This window comes from Onychomys torridus, chromosome 11 (assembly GCF_903995425.1).
Source record: "Onychomys torridus chromosome 11, mOncTor1.1, whole genome shotgun sequence".
NCBI lineage: Eukaryota > Metazoa > Chordata > Mammalia > Rodentia > Cricetidae > Onychomys > Onychomys torridus.
This window is the reverse complement of record NC_050453.1, coordinates 30399465-30421601: the sequence shown is the minus strand read 5'-3', so window position 1 is coordinate 30421601 and position 22137 is coordinate 30399465. Positions and strand designations below refer to the sequence as shown.

General features: G+C 42.7%; 1 protein-coding gene across 1 annotated transcript in view; it reads left to right on the top strand.

Moving 5' to 3' along the window:
* F5 (coagulation factor V) overlaps positions 1-22137 on the top strand; it is a 70715-nt gene that overhangs the window by 26597 nt on the left and 21981 nt on the right. Inside the window, exons 4-13 of the mRNA XM_036202546.1 lie at positions 174-386; positions 3243-3386; positions 6684-6905; positions 8305-8470; positions 9515-9692; positions 11518-11617; positions 12401-12612; positions 14374-14524; positions 16986-17198; positions 18791-21350. Of these exons, the coding sequence (XP_036058439.1) occupies positions 174-386; positions 3243-3386; positions 6684-6905; positions 8305-8470; positions 9515-9692; positions 11518-11617; positions 12401-12612; positions 14374-14524; positions 16986-17198; positions 18791-21350 (4159 nt within the window). The remainder of the gene's footprint in view (positions 1-173; positions 387-3242; positions 3387-6683; positions 6906-8304; positions 8471-9514; positions 9693-11517; positions 11618-12400; positions 12613-14373; positions 14525-16985; positions 17199-18790; positions 21351-22137) is intronic.

Below are 22137 nucleotides of genomic sequence, written 5' to 3'. Positions count from 1 at the left end.
TCTTCAGGTCACCATAGTATTATGTAGATGTGGGGATAGATGTAGGTATATGACTCTTTCCAATTAGGAAAGTTGCTGTGTAAAGCAGGTAATTTGCAGAGAGCTCATCTCGGGTTGCCCACACTGGAGAGTGATGGAAAACTCCAGATGTTTTTGTGGCTGTTATTCTCCAGGGGCTTCGTATCCTGACCACACATTCCCAGCAGAGAGGATGGATGATGTTGTGGCTCCTGGAGGAGAGTACACCTACGAGTGGGTCATCACTGAGGACAGTGGGCCCACACCCGATGACCCTCCGTGCCTCACCCACATCTACTACTCCTATGAAAACCTGACCCAGGATTTCAACTCGGGGTTGATTGGACCTCTGCTTATCTGTAAGAAAGGTAAAAGCAATAATACCAGATTCAACCACAGCAAAGATGCTGGGGTGGCTGGGAGATGATACTGGGATAAGACTTGGGAGAACCTTGGTACCTTCCTGTAGGTGAGGCAGGAGAACACAGTGGAAATCAGATCATGAATGAGAAAAAATGGCACCTGGTACTGGCTTTCCTGTCTCTTCTAAAAATCTCCCATCATCCCCAGCACTCAGGAGGCAGAGCCAGGCAGATCTCTGTGAGTTCGAGGCCAGCCTGGTCTACAGAGCAAGATCCAGGAAAGGCGCAAAGCTGCACAGGGAAACCCTGTCTCTAAAAACAAAACAAAACAAAAAACCTCCCATCATCTTAGTCATGGCAATTTCCTTCACATCTGTTCTGACAATGTACCTGCATGTTAGTATGGCCAGGAATCTTTACCTCAAGGCCAGATCTATTTATTTTAGAGTGTACAGCACCCTACCCACTGAGAGAGTTCCTGGAAAGGTCACTGGCTGGAACAACTGGCATAGCTGAGGTTCGTTTTGGTGATTTGGTTTATAAGCATGTATACCCCAGCTCTCTTCCTTTGTTGTTATTTGGTTGAGGGTTGGTTGGTTGGTTGGTTGGTCTTTTATTTTTTTAGTAAGCAGGGCCTTGAACTCACAGTGATATTTCTCCCTTAGCTTCCCAAGTGGTAGGATTACAGGTGTGAGCCATCATTCCCAGCTCAGCTTGCTTTCTTATAAACAAGTTGAACACTTCAGGTGTAACCCACAGATTTTGTGAGTATTGACTTTTGCTGACCTATGCAGATATGTGTCTTTGAGACCTGGAATCTGAGGACCTTAAAGAATGAAGCAGACTGCAGTCTAATGCTGTAGACAATTTTATGTCAGTTTCAGAGTACTTTATACATGAATAAAACAAAGAAAGCAATGATCCAAGGAAGGTTGTTTGAGTTCAGAAAAACATGGTCAGAAACACATGTAAATAAACTCCAGTAAGCACATACCAAATATTGACAGAGCAGCCCTTTCCCAGAACTTTCCCAGACAGACCAATTTAAACACGTTTGCCTGTCACGTATCATAGATTACGTCTGGGAAAGCACGAAGGCCGTATCTAGATTCAGGTACCCTGAGGATGGTATTCAACATGTCCTTTCTATAGCTGTGTTCTGACATCCAACAAGAATAAATGTCTTGTAAATTGAGTGTAAATGTTTAACATGGAAGGCATGAGAGCATGTCTGAGAACAATCCAGAGAAGTAAATGCACCAGAGGTAAAAGGCCCTCTGCCTTTTTCCTGAGGCCTCTCTCACAGTTCTCTAAGGCATTGTTCACTGTATGTCCTTCCTTAGATCATGTTCCGGCAGTGATGAATTCTATGAGCTGTGCTTCTCAGAAATACACTTGACTTTCCCTTTCATTGCCTTGCTCTGAGAGGCTCCAACTCATCTTTCACTGAAGTATTCAAAGGATTACAGCAAACTGACATGGTGATAATGTCCTTTATGCCTATGCACAGATCCCATACCCAGATACTTACTCATCATACAATATATATTTTTTTAATTTTCTGGCATATATACTGTAATTGCATTGAAAAAAACTGTTAATCTTATAAAAAGGCTTTTTAATTTTAACACCATGTTTTACTCATTGGTTTATCTTGATACAAATGGCTCTCTAGTTGAGTATCCCACTTATGTATAAATGAGGAAGCTGTATTCAACATGGGGTGTTGTGTTGTACCATCTACGCTAAGGTGCATGTTGTAGTCTAGAAGACTGGAAGAAATGGGTGTTTTTCATTGTTGATGATGTTAGTTTGTGTTTTTATTTTATCAAGTGAACAATTTTCAATTTATTTTATGTAGGTATTCTTTTTTTAACTTTTTATTGATTTTTTTTTTTTTTTGTGGATTTCACTTCACACATCCCAATCCCATTCATCCCCCGTCCCTTTACAACCACTCTCTGTCCCTGCAACCTCCCCCATGAAACAAAACAAAATCAAATGTAAAAGAAAAGAAAAGAAAAATCTCATTGTAGAAGCCGAAGTGTGATAAGGTTGAGTCACACAGTGTGCCTACTTTCATATGTTCACTGCAGTGAGTCATTGGTCTGGTTTGAGGCCTCTGGCTTCTGCTGAGCCATCCTAGACATCATCTTAGACATCCTTCTGGACTCCTCTCGGCATCCTGCTGTTGCCCTGTGTTGTGGAGATCCTACAGCTTTGGATCTGCAGGACTGGTCCCTTCACATGCTCCAGCAGATCATATATGGGGTGGATGTTGGGGTGGGCCAACTCATATCCCTGCCTCTGGGCCTGGGTGATAGCTGGCTTGAGCAGCCCACGAGCTCTTCCTCATCCTCATCACCAAGGTGAGCGCTTCAACCTCCCTGGCTAGTTTGCAGTATGTAGCAAGCAGCAAGGGGCAGAGCCTGCTGCTCTGGTTCTCTCACCTGCACCTACACCACCAGGTCCAGCTTTACTGCGTTGCCCAGGAGAGGTGCAGGGGCCACTCCCCTGGAGCGCTGCAGCTGGTGAGGGTCAGAAGCAGCTCTTCCACTCTCCCGACCTCAGGACCAGCTCTCCCACTCGCCACAGGCAGCAAGGGGCAGGGGAAGAGAGGTTTGGCTTTTGAGGTTAGACTATTACTGCATAGTCCAGAGTGGACTTGTCTTCCCTATATAGCCCAGGATTGCCTCAAACCCATCATCCTCCCGCCTCAGCTTCCTGAATACTGTAATTATAAAAATAGATCATATTCCCTGGCTGGGAATGTATGCTTCAAGTTTATATAAACGTTACTTGTTTCTGGCCCCAAATTCGGATGTGTGGGAACATGATGGAAGCCTGTCTCTTCTTTCTCAGGCACACTAACTGAGGATGGGACTCAGAAAATGTTTGACAAGCAACATGTGCTACTGTTTGCTGTGTTCGATGAAAGCAAGAGCTGGAGCCAGTCACCATCCCTTATGTACACAGTCAATGGTTTTGTGAATAGGACGATGCCAGGTAACAGAGGGGCCATACAACATGCCGCAAAGACAGTGTCGCCCTTACCTTGGCCCCACTGTTTCTTTAAGGTCGCTTGCCACATACACTGGTTTCCAATGCCTAGGAGCAAATGATCACACTCTTGTGCAATGATTCAGGGACTCTTGCGATTTTTATCATCATCATCCTTTTCTACCTTATCTAGGAAGTACAACAGATAAATCAGAGGGTAACAAGGAACCTTTGTTCTCTACAGCCTTGTGAAGTGTAGCATTCTGAGCTCTAGTCAAGTACAGAGTACTCAAGTCACTCCCTATAGGAATGGTCAACAGAAGGAGTGAAATAAAGAGGGCTGGAGAGATAGATGGCTCAGCAGTTAAGAGCACTAGCTGCTCTTCCAGAGGTCCTGAGTTCAAGTCCCAGCAATCATATGGTGTCTCATAACCATCTGCAATAGGATATATGATGCCCTCTTTGGCTGTGCATGAAGACAGAGCATTCATGTACATAAAATACATAAATCTTTTTAAAAAATAAAGATACTTGTAGTACAGAGAAACAGGAGTATGCTCTCTCTACCATATAAATATATTAGTAGCTGTTCAAAAGTTTATTGATAAACAGTATTCAGTGGTGTATAGAATGTTTTCCCATCTTCAGAAAAAAATAAAATCATACCAACTGTTAAGGGGGGGGGATCAGATTTCCACTGTACTAGTCAATTTTATATGAATAAAATACTGAATGCTGGCTACAATATGAAGAAAAGGTGTTTAAAAACAATTCAGTTTTAGAAGCAGAAAACTCAAGACTGGCAGGTTCATCAGCTCAGCCTTTGGTGAGGGACCATGTGTCTGTGTCATAGTAGGACATAGAAGCAAAAAGGAGATGGCTACATGAAGAAGGGCCAAGAACAGAGATGGCCTTGCTTCATAGTAACTCGCTCTCATGAGACTTAACCAAGGTCCCGTGAGAACTACATTAATCTCTTCTAGGGACAGGACCTCCAGTACCGTAGCCACTTCCCCTAGGCTCTGTGTTTCAAAGGTTCTACCATCTGAAATTCACCACACAGAGCCAAGCTTTTGGTATATGAGCCTTTTAGGAGACATACCATAACCATAGCAACCACCTATATCTCTTCTTCTATGTCTTTCTAGTAGAACTGCCATGGAACAAAAAATCCAAGATATTCGTGTGTGTGTGTGTGTGTGTGTGTGTGTGTGTGTGTGTGTGTGTGTAATGTAGTAATAACAACTCAGGGAGAAAGGTTTGATTTGCTCTTTCTTTCCTCCCATGCTGACTGGGAAACTGTTCATTTGCTCCATGGGAGATTCTAATCTTAACTTCTACCCTGGATTTACATTTCAAATTTCAAATTAACAATCACAGGATACAAGATAATTGGCTAAAAATAAGTCCCTTAGGATATATACATACATATAATACACATAAGTAAGTAAGTAAGTAAGTAAGTAAGTAAGTAAGTAAGTAAATCCCATAGTATATATCATATACTATATTTATATTCAGTTTAGGAAAGAATGAAAATATTTCCCTATTAAAAAATTCAAGGGGACCTGGGTTTGATCCTTAAGGTTCATATGGTGGAAAGAGAGAATTAACTTTTACAGGTTATCCTCTGACCACATGAATCATGTGGTTTATGCCCATACACAAAAATCAATAGATAACTGTTAACAAAAATACAGAAAACACTGTCAAGAGTTGAAGTCTGGTATTGCTTTCAATTTTCTTCTATTTCATTTGGTGCCATCTTCTGCCTGGCTCATGCAGCTCTGGGTATTGATTCTGAGTTCCAAAACTGGGTTCTTGCAAACCTGAGACCAAGCTAACTGACCTCTACCTTGGAAGATCTGAATTCATACCTCACTCATTTCCCTACCTCTGTGTTCTCCTTACCAACTAGTAGTTCAATATGCTATTTCCAGAAATGGAATTAACAATCCCATTATCTGTGTCTTGACAGGCAGAATAATCCGTGTAAATATACAAAAGCTGAAATAGTGGACTATGTGTACAAATTAAACAGAAACAACTTGATCAGGATAGGGAGATTATAAATTTGTAGTTGAAAAAGAATTTTCAAATAAATGCAAAAGAGCAAGAGAAGGGAAGAAAAATCATTAGTAGACACAACAGTTGCTAAAGGCCCCAGTCTTCTGGAGCAGCATACAGTGAATAGACATGACAATACTACTGTGGATGTGTTCATTGCTGGACTCAGTGCGAGTCATTTCTGAAGTGAATAAACACACCCATAGAAACACACATACCTTCTCACTACCTCCCAACTTCCTGTTCACAATGCCTTCTCAAAGGACAAGAGCCTCTAGGGATGAGAAGACAATTTCCAGACCATCCTCTTTTACTAGTGATCATGAATCTGGGTAGGAGCCAAGCCTGGACTCTTTCCTGGAGCAAGAGAGTGTTTTCTCAATCACTGTGGCAACATATAAAGCAAAGAAGAGCTTTTCTCTCGGTTCTTTCTTCCTCGGTTGTTATCAATCTGTCCATAAAAAGCTCTTGGGGTCTAGTTACAACAAGGATATCAGTAACACTGAGAGTTATCCATTGTCACTAAAATAATTCAAAAGTGGGTAAAGACACAATGGAAAATTCAGCAGTGCAGCTTCACATTTTCCTCTACTTTGATGGCACTGGACCTCTAGCTGCATGAGAAGATTAGCTATTGACACTCTGGCCTAGGGGAGGTGCTGGTGATTTCTTCCATCTGAAGCCAGATTGATGTGACCAGTCACTTCACTTTGCCCAGGACTTTGTCAATTCATACACTGAGAGCCCTGTGTCTTGGGAGACCTCTCAGTCCTGGACAAACAGGGATCGTTAGACACATATTCAGCTGCCCCCTAGCCTTAGTCCTTTCGGTTCTATGTAGCTAGAGTTTTTCTGGTCCTACCTGGCCCATGGTCAGGACAAATCTCTCTCACCCTCCAGTCCCGCAGCTGCTCAGACCCAACCAAGTAAACACACAGAGACTTATATTTCTTATAAACTGTATGGCCATGGCAGGCTTCTTGCTAACCATTCTTATATCTTAAACCAACCCATTTCTATTAATCTATAAGTTGCCACATGGCTCGTGGCTTACCGGTATCTTAACATCTTCTCATAGTGGTAGCTGGCAGCGTCTCTCTGCCTCAGCCTTCCACTTCCCAGAGTTCTAGGGGACTAATCCCCATTCTAAGCTCTATTGCCCCTTTAGGGTACTACTTGTGATGTGAATTGTGACTCTGTTTCCCTATGCATTTGGATGTTGTCTCTCCCTCTCAGACATAACAGTCTGTGCCCATGACCATGTCAGCTGGCATCTGATTGGAATGAGCTCGGGGCCAGAGTTGTTCTCTATTCACTTCAATGGCCAAGTCCTGGAACAGAACCAGCACAAGGTGTCCACCATCACGCTGGTCAGTGCTACATCTACGACTGCCAACATGACTGTGAGCCCAGAAGGAAAGTGGATTGTGTCTTCTCTCCTCCCAAAGCATTATCAAGGCAAGAAACCTTTCTGACCATCTTGTGTAGGGTGCAGCTCCCTGTGTTCTTTTTAGCCTTTAGTCAGTCCCACCTATGGTCCCAATTACACCATTAGACCCTCAGCTCTTAGACTCATGACCCATTGTTTGGGGATGAAGGAAGTCCAGGCATTGACAGAGACCTTTTTAAAATAAAACAAAAGCTGAAGAGGTCTCTACTTCCATGAAAGAGGAAGAAAATTAATGCTTCTGTAGATGTATTCTTGAGTGTCTGTCACATGTAGCCAAGGGAAGGAACCCAGAGGTTAGATAGAGCAAGGCAAACATCTACAAATCTCTAGAAGTATGAAGTTACCAAGACTGACAAGGCCAAACATGAACATGGTCCTGTAAAATGAAATGAGCACAAAAGCCTGGCACAGAAACCAACCCAACCAGTGTGTGTTGAATGGACCATAAATGCTCTGCTGTCTGTCTGTTTTACTGAGGAAGAGTCTTACACTGTAGCCCAAGCTGCCCTGAAACTCATGGCAACCCTGCTGTTTGAGCTGGGATTATAGGCATGAGCCACCACACCAGATAAAATGGACTTTAGAGAGCATCGGTGAATTCTCCTGAACCAGCAGGAGTCATGTGGCACCATTTAAATAAAACAGTTAACTGTCATATCATACATTTTTGCTTTTGGACTATTGAGAGGATCATTCATGCTGACAGAGATGAAAATCTAAGCACATTCTGTTACTATGGGAAACTGTTTGTTAACCATTAGGTGTGTAGGCACTTGAGAAATAAATATTGTATGGGATCATTTTGTTTTCATTCTAAGCAATGAAAATTATGTTGAAGTGATGATGCTGATAAACTGTCACTGTGGTATCATTATTAATAGGAATAAAGCAAAAATAAAACTAAAATTAAAGACAAGTGGTATTATGGATAATTAATAATCACATTAAGTATACACTATTGTGTTCTTCATTTAGCAAAGGGACAAATAACAAGAAAAGACAAAATTTCTTAGTTAGTTTGGAGAGAGAGAGAGAGAGAGAGAGAGAGAGAGAGAGAGAGAGAGAGAGATGTGTTAAGGGTCAAACCCAGGGCCAACTACATGATAGGCCCACACTTGATCATACAGTGATAGCCCAGCCCTCATCCCAGGGTGTTCAGTTTGTTCCTGGTGCAGAAGAAATGCATGCAGGGAACCTTTCCAACTACTTCCTCTAGTCCTCAACTCTCACCTGGCTTTCTACTCTTGCCTCCTCTGTGGCCCATTAGAAGAATGCTAAACTCAAATGACTAAAGGTTGTCTGAGCAGTGCTTTGCTGTTAGTATTTGTCTTCCATGGATTTTTTTTATACACATTTTTATGATTTTTTTCTCTTAAATTCTACTACTGACTTTATATCCCAATCCAGCTGGGATGCAGGCTTACATTGACATTAAAAATTGCCTGAAGAAAACCAGGAACACCAAGACCCTCACTCGAGAGCAGAGGCGGCACATGAAGAGATGGGAGTACTTCATTGCAGCAGAGGAAGTCATCTGGAACTATGCACCTGTGATCCCTGCAAATATGGACAAGTGAGTCAGGGAAGAGTCATGTCCCTTGGGGTCCTTAGCGTGTGAGGCTGGAATCTGATGTCATGAGTGGCGAGCTCCCGAGAGACATGTGCATTGATTTCCACCTATATATTCTTATCCTCATCAACATTTAATTATCCCTAAATCACCCTAGCAGTGTGGCTTGATGATAATAACAAGAACAATGGCATCTAGAGCTCACTGAATGCTTGTTATTGCTAATCCTCATAGTAGACGTTTGCTGAGGGTTTCACATCAGTTCTACAGATTCAGCTACTCTGCTGTTCTCATACTTGAGAGAAGACGCCAGAATAATAAAAAAAAGGAAGTTCTAGAAGCTCTTCATATGCCATTCATAATAAGAAAAATGAAAATGAAATTTCACTGGAATGCTGTTCAGTACCTATCAGACTGGCAGGTTCATCTTAACACCATCTATTGCCAAGGCTGTGGGAAACAAAACTGATCCCACATTCTGATGACCTAGTGTGCTTCTAAAGCCATTCTGTGGGATAACTTGACAAAATATGTTATAATTGTAAGCACATATACCCTTTCTACCAACACCATGCTCTTGGAATTTAATTGTACAAAAGTATTCTTGTTCACAGGCTGTGTGAATAGGGTGCTCACTGCTGCACTGTTAATAGTAATAAAAAATTAGAATCAATTCCAAAAGTCCATCAATTGGAAAAGGGTATAAAGTTATAGCATATTCATGCATTAGAATACTTTGAATCCACAAAAAGAAAGGAAAGGAAAGAAAAAAAAAAGAAGGTACAGACATTCTCTGTCCATGTAGCTACTTCTTATCGGGTACCTGTGACTCATTCAGTGGTGGGGGAGGTGACTCTTGGTTGTTAGCTTTTGGCTGCATAGAGAACATCAGGATGTTGCAAATGACACTGAGAATGTTCCAGAAGTAGCATTCTAGTTAACCCCAAAGCAGAACTTGCATGTGTAAGGGTTTCCCACGGCATATCACAGCGGACTCTCTACTCGAAGTAGTTTAACTTTTGTTTTATTATTTCATTTCACTTTAAGGAAATATAGGTCTTTGCACTTGGATAATTTCTCCAATCAAATTGGAAAACAGTATAAGAAAGTTATTTATAGGCAGTATGAAGAAGAGACCTTCACCAAACGCACGGAGAGTCTCAGCATCAAACAAAGTGGGATTTTGGGCCCTATTATCAGAGCCCAGGTCAGGGACACACTCAAGGTAAGCAAAGAAATACAGAAGCAGTGAAGAATTAAACCAGGGAAGGCAGGCCAGGTGTTGACAGAGTTCAATGTTTTTGAATGTGTTCATTCAATTTAAAATTTAAATTCAAACATAGCTTTTAGTTTTACTTAGTATTTCATTCATTTATAGCCTACTCAAAAATACAAAAAGAAATCTTGACGAACAATCAAACTAGAAGGGAATAAAACAGTCACTGTCAGCTAGGAGTGAAGAACAGTATGGGAGCAAAGACTGTAAGACCACAAATAAGCGTAATGAAACACACCCGTACACCCCCAAGGTTGTCTGCAAAGCTTGTCCTACCTTTTGTTGTTGTTGTTGTTGTTGTTTGTTTTTGTTGTTTTTTTAAGATTTATTTATTATGTACACAGAAGAGGGAGCCAGATCTCATTACAGATGGTTGTGAGCCACCATGTGGTTGCTGGGAATTGAACTCAGGACCTCTGGAAGGGCAGTCAGTGCTCTTAACCTCTGAGCCATCTCTCCAGCCCCCTTGTCCTAACTTTTATAGCAAATTAAAGAGGAATTATGCCTGAGCAAGATTTTCATACCTGGGAACACTGCACAATTTGCCTGAGGTAGAGAACCAGGAGAAATCCCGTGTAGTGCGTTCTCAAGTCCGTGTCCGTGACAACATCCCCCAAACTGTCGCAAAGCAGAAAAGTCGGGTGGCTTTTGAAAATGATACCACTCATTATCAGTGTGAACATCCAAGTCAGGAGAGTGAAGAGGAAATAACTCCTCAGGGCAGTCTGAGTGTGTGGCTCTCATGACTGGTCTCTATTAAAGCTGCATTTGTATGTGTTGGGCTGGCAAGATGGCTCAGTGCATAAAGGCATCTGATGCCAAGCCTGAATACCCGAAGTTCATTAGCTGGAGCCTATGGTGGAGAGAATCAACTCCCACGGGTTGTCTTCTGGACTCAAATGCACACTGTAACATGCACATGCGTGCGTACACACACACACACACACACACACACACACACACACACACAAACAATTTACTTGAACATTACATCACATTACAGAGCTAGGTAAGGACCCAAGCAGCGACAATAGAAGGCTACAATCTTCGGCAAGACCCTAGGAGGTAGATAATCTAACAGATCAGGGTTGATTTGAAGGCTTTGTCAGCAAACCAAGAGAAGGCTATGGTTACCTATCAAAGATTAAGAGGCAAATTAGGACCTCTATGAAAGTCATGCCCCGGAAGGAGCCTATTTTGTTCATTTGAAAATATTTAAGTGACAAAACCTTCTTTCCCTTTTTTTCTTCCTTCCCTCAATTTTGGCTCCACTATGATGCTTTAGGTTTCAGCATAAGGTATTCTGTTGGGAACTCAGGGTCTGGCTAGTGGGACCCTTCAGGAAGATAACTTCATTGACAATGATCTCAGGGAGCCTGGCAGGCAGAAGAGCATCATGGTCAGAGGGGGAAAGGAACGGATGTGGTCCAATCTGAAAGAATAAGGGAAGGTTGTAGCGACCACTCAGGGAAGGATAATGTGCTGTGAGGGAAACGTGATTTCTCCTAAGCTGTCCTCCGGGGACAAACTTCCATTTTTCATCATTATCTGGGAGTAAAACTCCCCAGAGGCTCCTTCCTGCCTGGTAATGGGGGGGGGGGGCAGAAACTGCAGAGCTGAGTTTCCCACTGTTTGCCTACACACCTGCATATCACGTGTATGCCTGCCCACACATACACTCACACACAACGGGTGAATGTGCAAAGCCTCTTGTCCAATAGTTTTCATGCATGGCCTTAGATAACAAAATAATGAATATGACTTGCCTTTGTAGATTGTGTTCAAAAATATGGCCAGCCGACCCTATAGCATTTACCCTCATGGAGTGACATTCTCTCCTTATGAAGATGGAGTCAACTCTTCCTCCACCTCAGGTGAGAACCTTCCACTTCTACTGAAAGAGACTACTGATCTCTGAGAGACTTCCACAGTCTTCTCTTGTCCTGTTAGCTCAGTGGTTATGACAAGTGCACCCAGTAGTACTCATGGGGTGGGGGGTCCTTTATAAATCCCACCAGGCAAACCCTTCACACTTTAAAGGTTACAAATGCAATGCCTTTCTGAGTGTCTTTGGCGGCATCTAGTGGAGAAATACTGAACAAACAAATAAATAAATAAATGCTTGGTTTCCATCCCTCACAAGTCAAATTGCTTAAACCTTAGGAGAATGTGACTATTTCTTCCCCTAACTCTTTAAAAATGTTTAACAGATGCAAAATTAAGTAGGCTGTTCATCAAATTCAAATTAGATATGCTAGTTGCATCATTATTTTAATCAACACTAAAATAAACACGCACATATATCCATGGGAATATAAGTATAAACAAACCTCCCATGTGACCAACAGTGCCTGGAATGTTCTTAGGGGGCCACAGTCTCAATGGGTTCAGACTTTGAACTGAGTTTGAATCTAGCTTCCACAGCTAACCCGAGGACGTGGAGACTGAACCTTCTTGGAGTTTCCCCAGTCAAAATTAGCATCTGGAAGTCCTTATCTCTTAGAAATACTGAACAGCTACATACGGTCCGTAGTCAAGAGTTTAATACAAAAAGAATATTTCTTTCCTGATATCAATTACTCTAAATAAATGCTAAGGTAGATATTTATTGTGATTAAATAATTTCCCTAAAATTAATACTGCATATTTTCTTTCAGGCAGTCACACCATGATCAGACCAGTTCAGCCAGGGGAAACTTACACTTACAAATGGAACATTCTAGAGTTTGACGAACCCACAGAAAATGACGCCCAGTGCCTGACAAGGCCTTACTACAGTGATGTGAATGTTACCAAGGACCTCGCCTCTGGACTAATAGGTCTGCTTCTAATCTGCAAGAGCAGGTCCCTGGACCAGAGAGGCATACAGGTATTTTATCCTTAAAGTCGACTTTAAAATAGCCATTTCCCCTGGCTTGAGCAGATTTAGGTCTCCCTGCCGGACAATAGGGTTTTTCCTTGTAAAATGCACAGCAACGGTGTGATAATGTTTATCATCAGGGATCATCTTTTATGTTGTTATTCTTTCCCCTTTCATCTGGACTCTCACTGCAGAAAGCACATCCCAAGTTGCTGGATTTTATTTTAGTTTCAAACCCCAGGCCTGTTGGTATTGCCTGTGTGGTGAAGAAGCCAGCCAGGCTCTTTCAGATCTTTCCTCTGATCAAATAAGTAACTTACAGGGTGGCGGAGTTCAGTGTAAACTTGGGGCTCATCTTTGTTGTTTTCAGAGGCATGCAACAGAGACAGGAGAGAGGCTTTTAGACCAAGGTCATTTGGAGCCACAGTTTTCCTTGTTTGGTTATTTGGGTTTTTGTTGTTTTGTTCTGTTTTGGTTTTGAGACAGATTTTCTCTGTGTAGCCCTAGCTGTCCTGGAACTCTCTCTGTAGACCAGGCTGGCCTTAAACTTGCAGAGATCCCCCTGCCTCTGCCTCCCGAGTGCTGGGATTAAAGGATTGTACCATCACCACCCAGCTGGAGCCATAGTTTTTAGTGGAGTTGGAGCCTGTCAAAAGTCTTTCTTTGGTAGGACTAATTTATAGCAAAGAATATGACCAAAGAGACGTTGGATTTCTGAGTTCGTTTTATTTTGAGATAAGTTCTCATTTGGCCTAGCTTGACCTCAAACTCACTATATGGGCTAGAATAGCCTTGGACTTTTAAAAGTTGTCTTTTCTTTCCAAATTTTAGTTTTTATTTTTATTTTATGTGTTTGGGTGTTTTGCTCTCATGCATGTCTTCATACAGTGTGTATGCCTGGTGCCCATAGAGACCAGAAAGGGGCGCTAGATCCCCTGGTACTACTGTAGTTACAGCTAGTTTGTAAACTGGCATATAGGATGATGGGAATCGAACCCAGGTCCTCAGACAGTGCTCCTAATCACTGCACCAGCTCTCCAGGGTGCCCCTTTGTTTGTTTGTTATTGGTTGTTTTGTTTTTGTTCTGAGACAGGTTTCTCTTGTAGTTCAGGCGGGCCTCAAACTGGTTATGTAACCAGGGATAACCATGAACTTTTTGCCTCTCAAGTGCTGAGATTAGAGACATGCCACCACACCAGGCATATATGGTGCTGGGGATTGAACCCAGGGCTTTATACATGCTAGGCAAACACTTTACCGACTGAACTACATCCCCAGCATCCTGAGTTTATCTTCATTGAAAATGAATAGTTTCATATTATTCATCTAAAATTGCCATTAGGCTAAACAGTAGTAAAAGAAGTCTTATCCAAAGGCATGCAAAATAGGCGGATGTCTAGAAAAATCATAACACTTGCAAGATCCTAGTTTGTTGACAGAGTAAAGGGCACAAGGAAGGAAGGGCATGAGGCTTTCATCTTGTAGCCTTCTCCTCATCCTTTTCACCATGTGGAACACAGTCAGTCACTCATTTTGAAAAGTGCTCAGTGGTGGACATGCACTGACTTACAGGTGCTGTACCGAGATAACGTTTTTCCCGTGGGTGTTTTTGACTGCATTCTCTGATCTCTTCTGTTTGCTTTCACATAGTAGCTTTATCTCTGACAAGTACTTGGTACATAATGGGCTGACATGTGGCTTCCCTGACCTCAGGGACACCAGGGGCCTAGGTAGCCACCTGGAGCCTTAACCACTGCCCTTTCCCTCCAGAGGGCGGCAGACATTGAGCAGCAGGCTGTCTTTGCTGTGTTTGATGAGAACAAGAGCTGGTACATTGAGGACAACATCAACAAGTTTTGTGAAAATCCTGATGAGGTGAAACGTGATGACCCCAAGTTTTATGAATCAAATATCATGAGCAGTAAGTCAGAGCCCCCGCGTTTCTACCCGTCTTTTTCACTCTGGAGGATGCAGTGTGTCTTTACCCAAAGGCAAAAAATGCGATGTCAGCAGCAAAAATGTGATGATGTTACCCTCTCTGAAAGGTAGTCCCTTCTCTCCTCGCTCATGGTCCAAGGACTTGGCAATAGGAACCCTGGTAACACCACAGACAAAGTTTCCAAGTCTGGTAATCCTTTCGGTCAGAGTGGCTCCTGCTTCCAAGTTTGTGTGTGTGTGTGTGTGTGTGTGTGTGTGTGTGTGTGGTGTGATGTATGTGGTATGATGTGTGTGGTGGGGATGGATGGGGGGTGTGTATGTGTGGTATGTATGTGTGGTATGTGTGTGTATATGTGTGTGTGATGTGCATACGGTGTGTATGTGTGTGTAGTGGTATTTGCTCCACCTATAACCTTGGGCTATATGGCCCAAAGGAGGTGGTGCTTCTTGCCGTGGTACATGGTGACCTCTTAAAAGGAAAGGAGAGAGGGGTCATGTGTTTCCTTCTTCCTTTTTTCTTTTTTTTAAGACAGCAGGAAGCACCGCCTTCTTCAGGCCATATAGTCCAAGGTCATGGGCAGTGCTCAGAGGTAAAGGCATGTGCCACTACTGCCCATTACTCTGTGTGTGTGTGTGGGGGGGGTATGTTATGAGATATGTGGTCAGTGTGTGTGATTTTTATGCAGTGTGATGTGTGTATGGTGTGTGTATGTGGTTGTGTGTGTGTGTCTGTATGGTATGGTATGGTATGTGTATGTGTGTTTGAGTGTGTGGTGTGTGTGTTTCAGTGTTCATGCTCTAGGCAGTGAGGAAGGCAGGGAGGAAGGGCACTGAGGGCCTTGGTCAGTGGTACCTGAGGGTTTTAGAAATGTGAATGGCGAATACCCTCTAACTGGCCAGGACAGAAATAAGATTTTTTTTTTTTTTTAAGAAAGCTTCATTCTCAAATCAGAGCCAAGCAAAGTGAGTTTGGAAACTGAGTGTCGTGTCATGAAAAAGGCAGTGCATGCAGAGGTCATGGGTGCAGAGGTCTGAAGAGAAAGTGGTGCACTTGCTACGATTCCAAAATTCATTGTCATGCGAAGTCTGAGGTGAATTTCACTGGGGCATCTGCAAGCAATTTCCCCCCTCCCCCCAACAACCAGTGTTCCCCCGACACACACTTCCTCAAAACAGAAAGCCTCCTGCCGACCTTTACTGACGAATAATCACGTCCACGCAGGTGCCTTCCCACGGTCTGTGCATGTAGCTTCAGGACCGATGGGTGCCACACCAGGCTTCTTCACATAATTTCCTTTCAGCAATGGGTCTGTGACAGTCCTAGGCCAGTGCTGCCCAACGAAAGTATGTGAGTCACTTACATTTAACTTTCTGGTAAATTGAAAAGTGAAGAGAAATAAGTGAAGTTAATTAGAACACTAAATACCCAGCTCGGTATATTCCAGATACTATCTTTGTTGTTCTTGTTTTGAGATAGGGTCACACTATGAAAGATATTACGATTTTAAGTGTAATAGAAAAATATGGGATTTGCTTTATTACTGTCTTAGCAGCACAGGGTGTATTTGACCCGTAAAGCACGTGTCAATGGAGTACACCTTCATTTCAAACACTCAGTAGCCACTGTAGCCAGTGTCCACAATATTAGACCATTTAGAAAAGGATCTGGATTGAAGTAGAAATACCTAATAACACACACTTTCAGGAGCTCAATGTGTATTTGATACATAATCACTTAAACTTGTTTTTTAGTATCAACCACCACACTGGACTGTGACCTGGGTGTACAGGTTGTGCCCTCAAATAAATCATGTCTTAATTGGATTACCGCGCTCAATACATATGTAAATAAAGATATTACCCAAAGTGGTGTTCCTTTAAAGGTTATTAAAATATATGAGCTCAATACTTGAATGGAAACTGCCAGGTTAGCTGTGGGTTACAGATAATAGGTTTCAATGACAAATTGCTCAGAAAGCTCCTTTTTTTGAGATTTTTGTTCTTACTCAAACTACTATGTCAAGAAAATAAAGTTCTCTTATAGAGACGTGTCTTCCTGGTAGGCTCATTTTAGACAATCTAAATCAGTTATGAGAATATATTTATAGCAAAGCATAAAGTAACATTGTCTGTTCCCTTGGTGGATGAATGACTGAATCAGTGTGAGTGGAAGGCTTTGCCTTTATCCTGATTTTCCTCCCTCAGCTAACTCAGGAGCATCAGCCATCACTTGGGAAGCTGAATGTGCCCTACTCACACATTAGACCTCATCTTTAATTTTTAAATATTTTTTAATATTTAAATTTTAAATAATTTAATAATTATCTTTAATAAGTATTGCTTTGATGCAGCCAGATGAACACAGGGGCATTTGTCTTAGGTATAACTAAACAGGAGTCCCCTTGTTGTTCAGGGCCGGCATCTGACAGATTTTGTTCTTTCAGCTATCAATGGCTACGTGCCCGAGAGCATATCCACTCTGGGATTCTGTTTTGATGACACTGTCCAGTGGCACTTCTGCAGTGTGGGAACTTATGACGATATTTTGACCATCCACTTCACTGGACACTCATTCATCTATGGAAAGAGGCATGAGGACACATTGACCCTGTTCCCCATGCGTGGTGAATCTGTGACTGTCACGATGGATAATGTTGGTGAGTAAGAGTGTAGATATTTGGAGAGAAAACTGATGGGCTCTCAAGTGGAAAGGTCTGTGGAGTTATCCAAATTACCACCACTCCTAGAGTGTCTCCAGGACCCCTGAAGGCTTGTTTTTATCCTGCTTCTCATGGTTTATAGTTGGGAAATTAATGGCTTACATAGAACCAGTTTCATGCCAATTCTGTTTGCACGTCTCTGGAACAACTGGGCAGTAAAGACACACAATGGCAGAAAGACAAATATAGCCAAATGAAGAAGCAGCATAAAGTTATTAGCCATGAAAACAACCTTTGGTGCCATTCCCCAAGTGTTGTTGACCTTTTTATGAAACATGAGCATGGAATTTGCCAAATAAGCTATAGTTACCATCCAGGGGGCTACCAAGGACCCACCTATATCCACCTCCCCAGAGCTGGTATTAAAAGCATGGGCTACCATGCCTGACTTTTTTTTTTTTTTTTTTGCATGGGTTCTGAGGATCAAACTCAGTTCCTTGTGCTAGCTGAACTATCTCCCCAGCCCCACTTTTCAACTTCTGTTTAGAGACCACCCCACCTTCAGGTATCTAGCCATTAGATAAGCTCTAGAGGCTGTCTCAGAGACAGCATTAGCATGTAAGACCTAAGTTCAAATCCTGTTCTGCCACACAGTGTTTTGCAACTTTAGACAGGTTGCTTGCCCTGACTAAGCCTGAAGTCACCCATCTGAAAAGCATGACAGCCCTTTACAATTGCTTCAGCTCCTAGTTGTAAGTTGTGCCCAGTGCCTAGTCCTCAACAAGGGGTTGCTATTGGAGATGTCCCAGGTCACCCTCAGTGTGTCCGTGATTCACTTTCAAAATGACTCAAACTTACCCTGTCCCACATACATTATTTCTTAGAAACCCCTAAATATCCCTTCTTTGTGGGAAGATGACCTCACCATCATCTCCCAAACTCCAAGTCTCAGACAAAATGTACCACTAAGCAGATGGTAATGACTTTCAAGGTCCATTTTGTCTCCAATTTCCCCTCTTTTCTTGATAGATTCTAAAATGGCAATTCTTAAACAATCCAAACTGAAGATTTCTTTGTTTCTCCTTAATCTCCACAGACCAGTGCTTTAATGCCAAGTTCTGTTAAATACCTGGGCTATAAGGACAATGATCCTGTTTCGATATCAAAACAATGTCAAGTTACATTTTAAAAAATTCCTAAACACCCTATTTTTGGTTTTTCTCCTTATGTCACTGTGGCTCAGTAACTCACCATTCATAGACTACCCTGGTCCATAACTCACACATGGCTACCTCTGGTTAAAATTCACTAGAAAATAGGAGAGATGGCTCAGAGGTTAAGAGCACTGACTGCTCTTCCAGAGGACCCAGGTTCAATTCTCAGTGCCCACATGCCAACTAACAACTGTTTGTAACTCTAACATCTGACACCTTCACACAGACCTACATGTAGGCAAAGCATCAATGCACAAAAAATAAAAATAAATAAGTATTTTTTTTAATTCACTAGAAATTGTTTCTTCAACAGATCCTGGTGTTTTTGTAACTTTTCCTAAGCTTTCAACCTTCTCTTCTGTCTCTCCTTTGAAGGAACGTGGATGTTAACTACCATGAATTCCAATCCAAGACACAGAAACCTAAGGCTGAGATTCAGGGATGTTAAATGTATCCGGAATGACGACGACGAAGACTCATATGAGATTTATGAACCTTTGGCACCTACATCCATGACAACTCGGAAAATTCATGAATCTACAGAAAATGAGGTTGGCATAAACAGTGAAGATTATGATTACCAGTATATACTGGCTTCATCACTAGGAATTAGGTCGTTCAGAAACTCATCATTGACTCAGGAGGAAGATGAGTTCAATCTTACTGCTCTTGCTTTAGAGAACAGCTCTGAGTTCATCTCTCCAAGATCAGACAGAGTTAATGACTCAAAATCTTCTCCAAGAAACTTTAGTGGGATCCCTGCTAATAACCTTGAAGAATCTCAAAGAACCGTTCCTGGCTCAGGAGCTGCCATGACTGGTACCCTCCTGAAGGACCTCACCAGCTTAGATGAGAACTCAGTTCTCAACCCTTCCACAGAACATCATTCCAGCTCATATTATGAAAATGATATGAATGATTCACAATCAGACATCACGGTGGTTCACCTACTTCCCCTTGGTGCAAAAGGATTGGTGAGCCAAGAACAGGCTAAGCATAAAACAGCCAAGAGGGAAAGACTCCATCTGATGAAGCATAGATTCCCTCAGATGAAATCACCAGCCCGTAAAACTGCAAGGCATGCAAATCCAAAGAGTACTTACCCCAGATCCAGGTCCAGGGAGGAAATTCCTATTGGTTTGTTCCTCTTAAAACCAAAGAACTCATCCAGTTTCTTGGATAGAGAATGGTATTTGGCTTCTGAAAAGGGTAGTTATGAAATAATACCAGCAAATAGTGAAGACACAGCTGTGGATAAGTCACCGAACAGCCCTCAAAATCAGAACATCACAGTGACTTTGGACAATATCACCTCCCCTACAAAAACAACAGGAAAGCCAGGTGACTTCCCAGTGTTTCCTGGAGTTAGACATAAATCTCCACAAGTCAGACAGGAGGAAGGAAACAGTGACTTAAAGAAAAGACAGTTGTTCATCAGGACACGAAAGAAGAAGAAGGATAAGAAGTTTGCATTCCATAGCCCTCTATCTCCAAGGGGCTTTCATCCCCTGAGAGGAGATGCCAAGACCACATTTTTAGACCAGAGACTTAATCACTCATTGTTACCCCACAATCCCAATGAAACAACTCTTGCCATAGGCCTGAATCCTTCAACGAATATTGACAGGTCACTTCCTGACCATAATCAGACCCCCCGACATGACCCTGGGCAGATGAATACCCCTTTAGATCTGTATCAGTCAGTGCCTCCGGAGGGACACTCTCCAACATTTCCTGTCCAAGATCCTGATCAAGCACACTCTACCACAGACCCTAGTCACAGATCCCCTTTTCCAGAGCCCAGACAGGGGCTTGATTATGACCTAAGCCATGAATCCTACCCTGAAGACATTGGTCAAACACCCTTCTTTCCAGACCAAAGTCAAAAGTCTCTCTCTTCAGAAAATGGCCAGACAATTCCATCCCCAGACCTAAGTCTCTTTGGCATCTCTCCAGAGTTGGATCAAATAATTATTTCTCCAGACTTGGGTCAGGTGGCCCTTTCTCCAGATGACAACCAGATGACCTCCTCCCCAGACTTGGGTCAGGTGGCCCTTTCTCCAGATGACAACCAGATGACCTCCTCCCCAGACTTGGGTCAGGTGGCCCTTTCTCCAGATGACAACCAGATGACTTCCCCTGAGGACCTGGGTCAGGTGGCCCTTTCTCCAAATGACAACCAGGAGGCCTCCTCCCCAGACCTGGGCCAGGTGCCACTTTCTCCAGATGACAACCAGGAGGCCTCCTCCCCAGACCTGGGCCAGGTGCCACTTTCTCCAGACAACAACCAGGAGGCCTCCTCCCCAGACTTGGACCAAATGGCCCTTTCTCCAGACAACACCCAGATGACCACCCCAGACCTTAGCCTCTTGACTCTTCCTCCAGAATATGATCAGACAGTCCTTTCTCCAGATTTGGATCAGATGACCCTCTCTCCAGACTTTGATGAGATAATCCTATCGAAGGACCTCAGTCAGGTGACCCTCTCTCCAGACCTCATCCAGACAAGCCCCCCTCTTAACCACAGACCAAAAACAGATTCTGGTCATTTTTCACCCCTTCCAGAACCAAACCAGACTCTTACCCATCCAGATCTCATTCACATACCTTCTCCTTTACCATCACCCACACTCAATACCACTTCTATGTCAAAGGAGTTCAACCCTCTTGTTGTAGTAGGTCTCAGTAGAGTCGATGGAGATGACATTGAAATTATTCCATATGAAGAGCTAGAAAGCATTGACGATGATTACGCTGAAGATGACTATGTGTCCTATAATGACCCCTACAAGACAGACACCAGGACAGATATCAACTCCTCCAGAAATCCTGATACTATTGCAGCGTGGTACCTCCGCGGCCATCGTGGAAACAAACAATACTATTTTATTGCTGCTGAAGAAATATCCTGGGATTATGCAAAATTTGCCCAAAGGTTTGGCTAGTTTTCTCTCTTTATATTCTCATTTTTCCACCACTGCCATGAAAGTCACCTACAACAGTTCTTGGGAGATGATTTTGGACAAACTGGGCTTTAGATAGTCTAAGTCTCTGTGCAGTTTTGGTGCCTGTCCTGGATCTTTGTCTGTAGACCAGGCTGGCCTCGAACTCACAGAGATCCACCTGGCTCTGCCTCCCAAGTGCTGGGATTAAAGGCGTGCGCCACCACCGCCGAAAGATAGTCTAATTCTCATGTTTCAGCTGGGCCTGTGATATTTCCTTTGTCATTTCCAATATTAGCTTCTACACTTTAGATGACACCCAGGCAAACAAAGAACCAATACTGTGGAAGTCTGTGGTATCCTATGGGTAAATCAGTCTCTCCTGTCTCACATCCTCTTCCATGCTCCTATCCCTGTTTCTTGTTCTAACACACACCTTTACCTATGCATAGTTATCTGCTAACCAATACGGTTTATGTGAGGTTGGCTTCCAATCTAAACTTTAATGTAGATGTCTCCATTTGCACTGACTTGCTAACCGCAGTTTCTAAGAGATCCATTTACTCCTTTTTTTAAATATCATTTCAATTCAATATCACTGAGGAGTGGAAGCCACTCTGGGCAGGGCCCTGTGTCCTGGGATGAAAACAGAGAAGAATGGGGCAAGAATCGTTAGTCAACTACAGATTCACTGGGATATATCTGGATGACTGTGTACCATAAACAGCTTGTAGTGGTTAAAAAAGGCTGCCACGCTAATATTTTAGAAGTGTAATTATA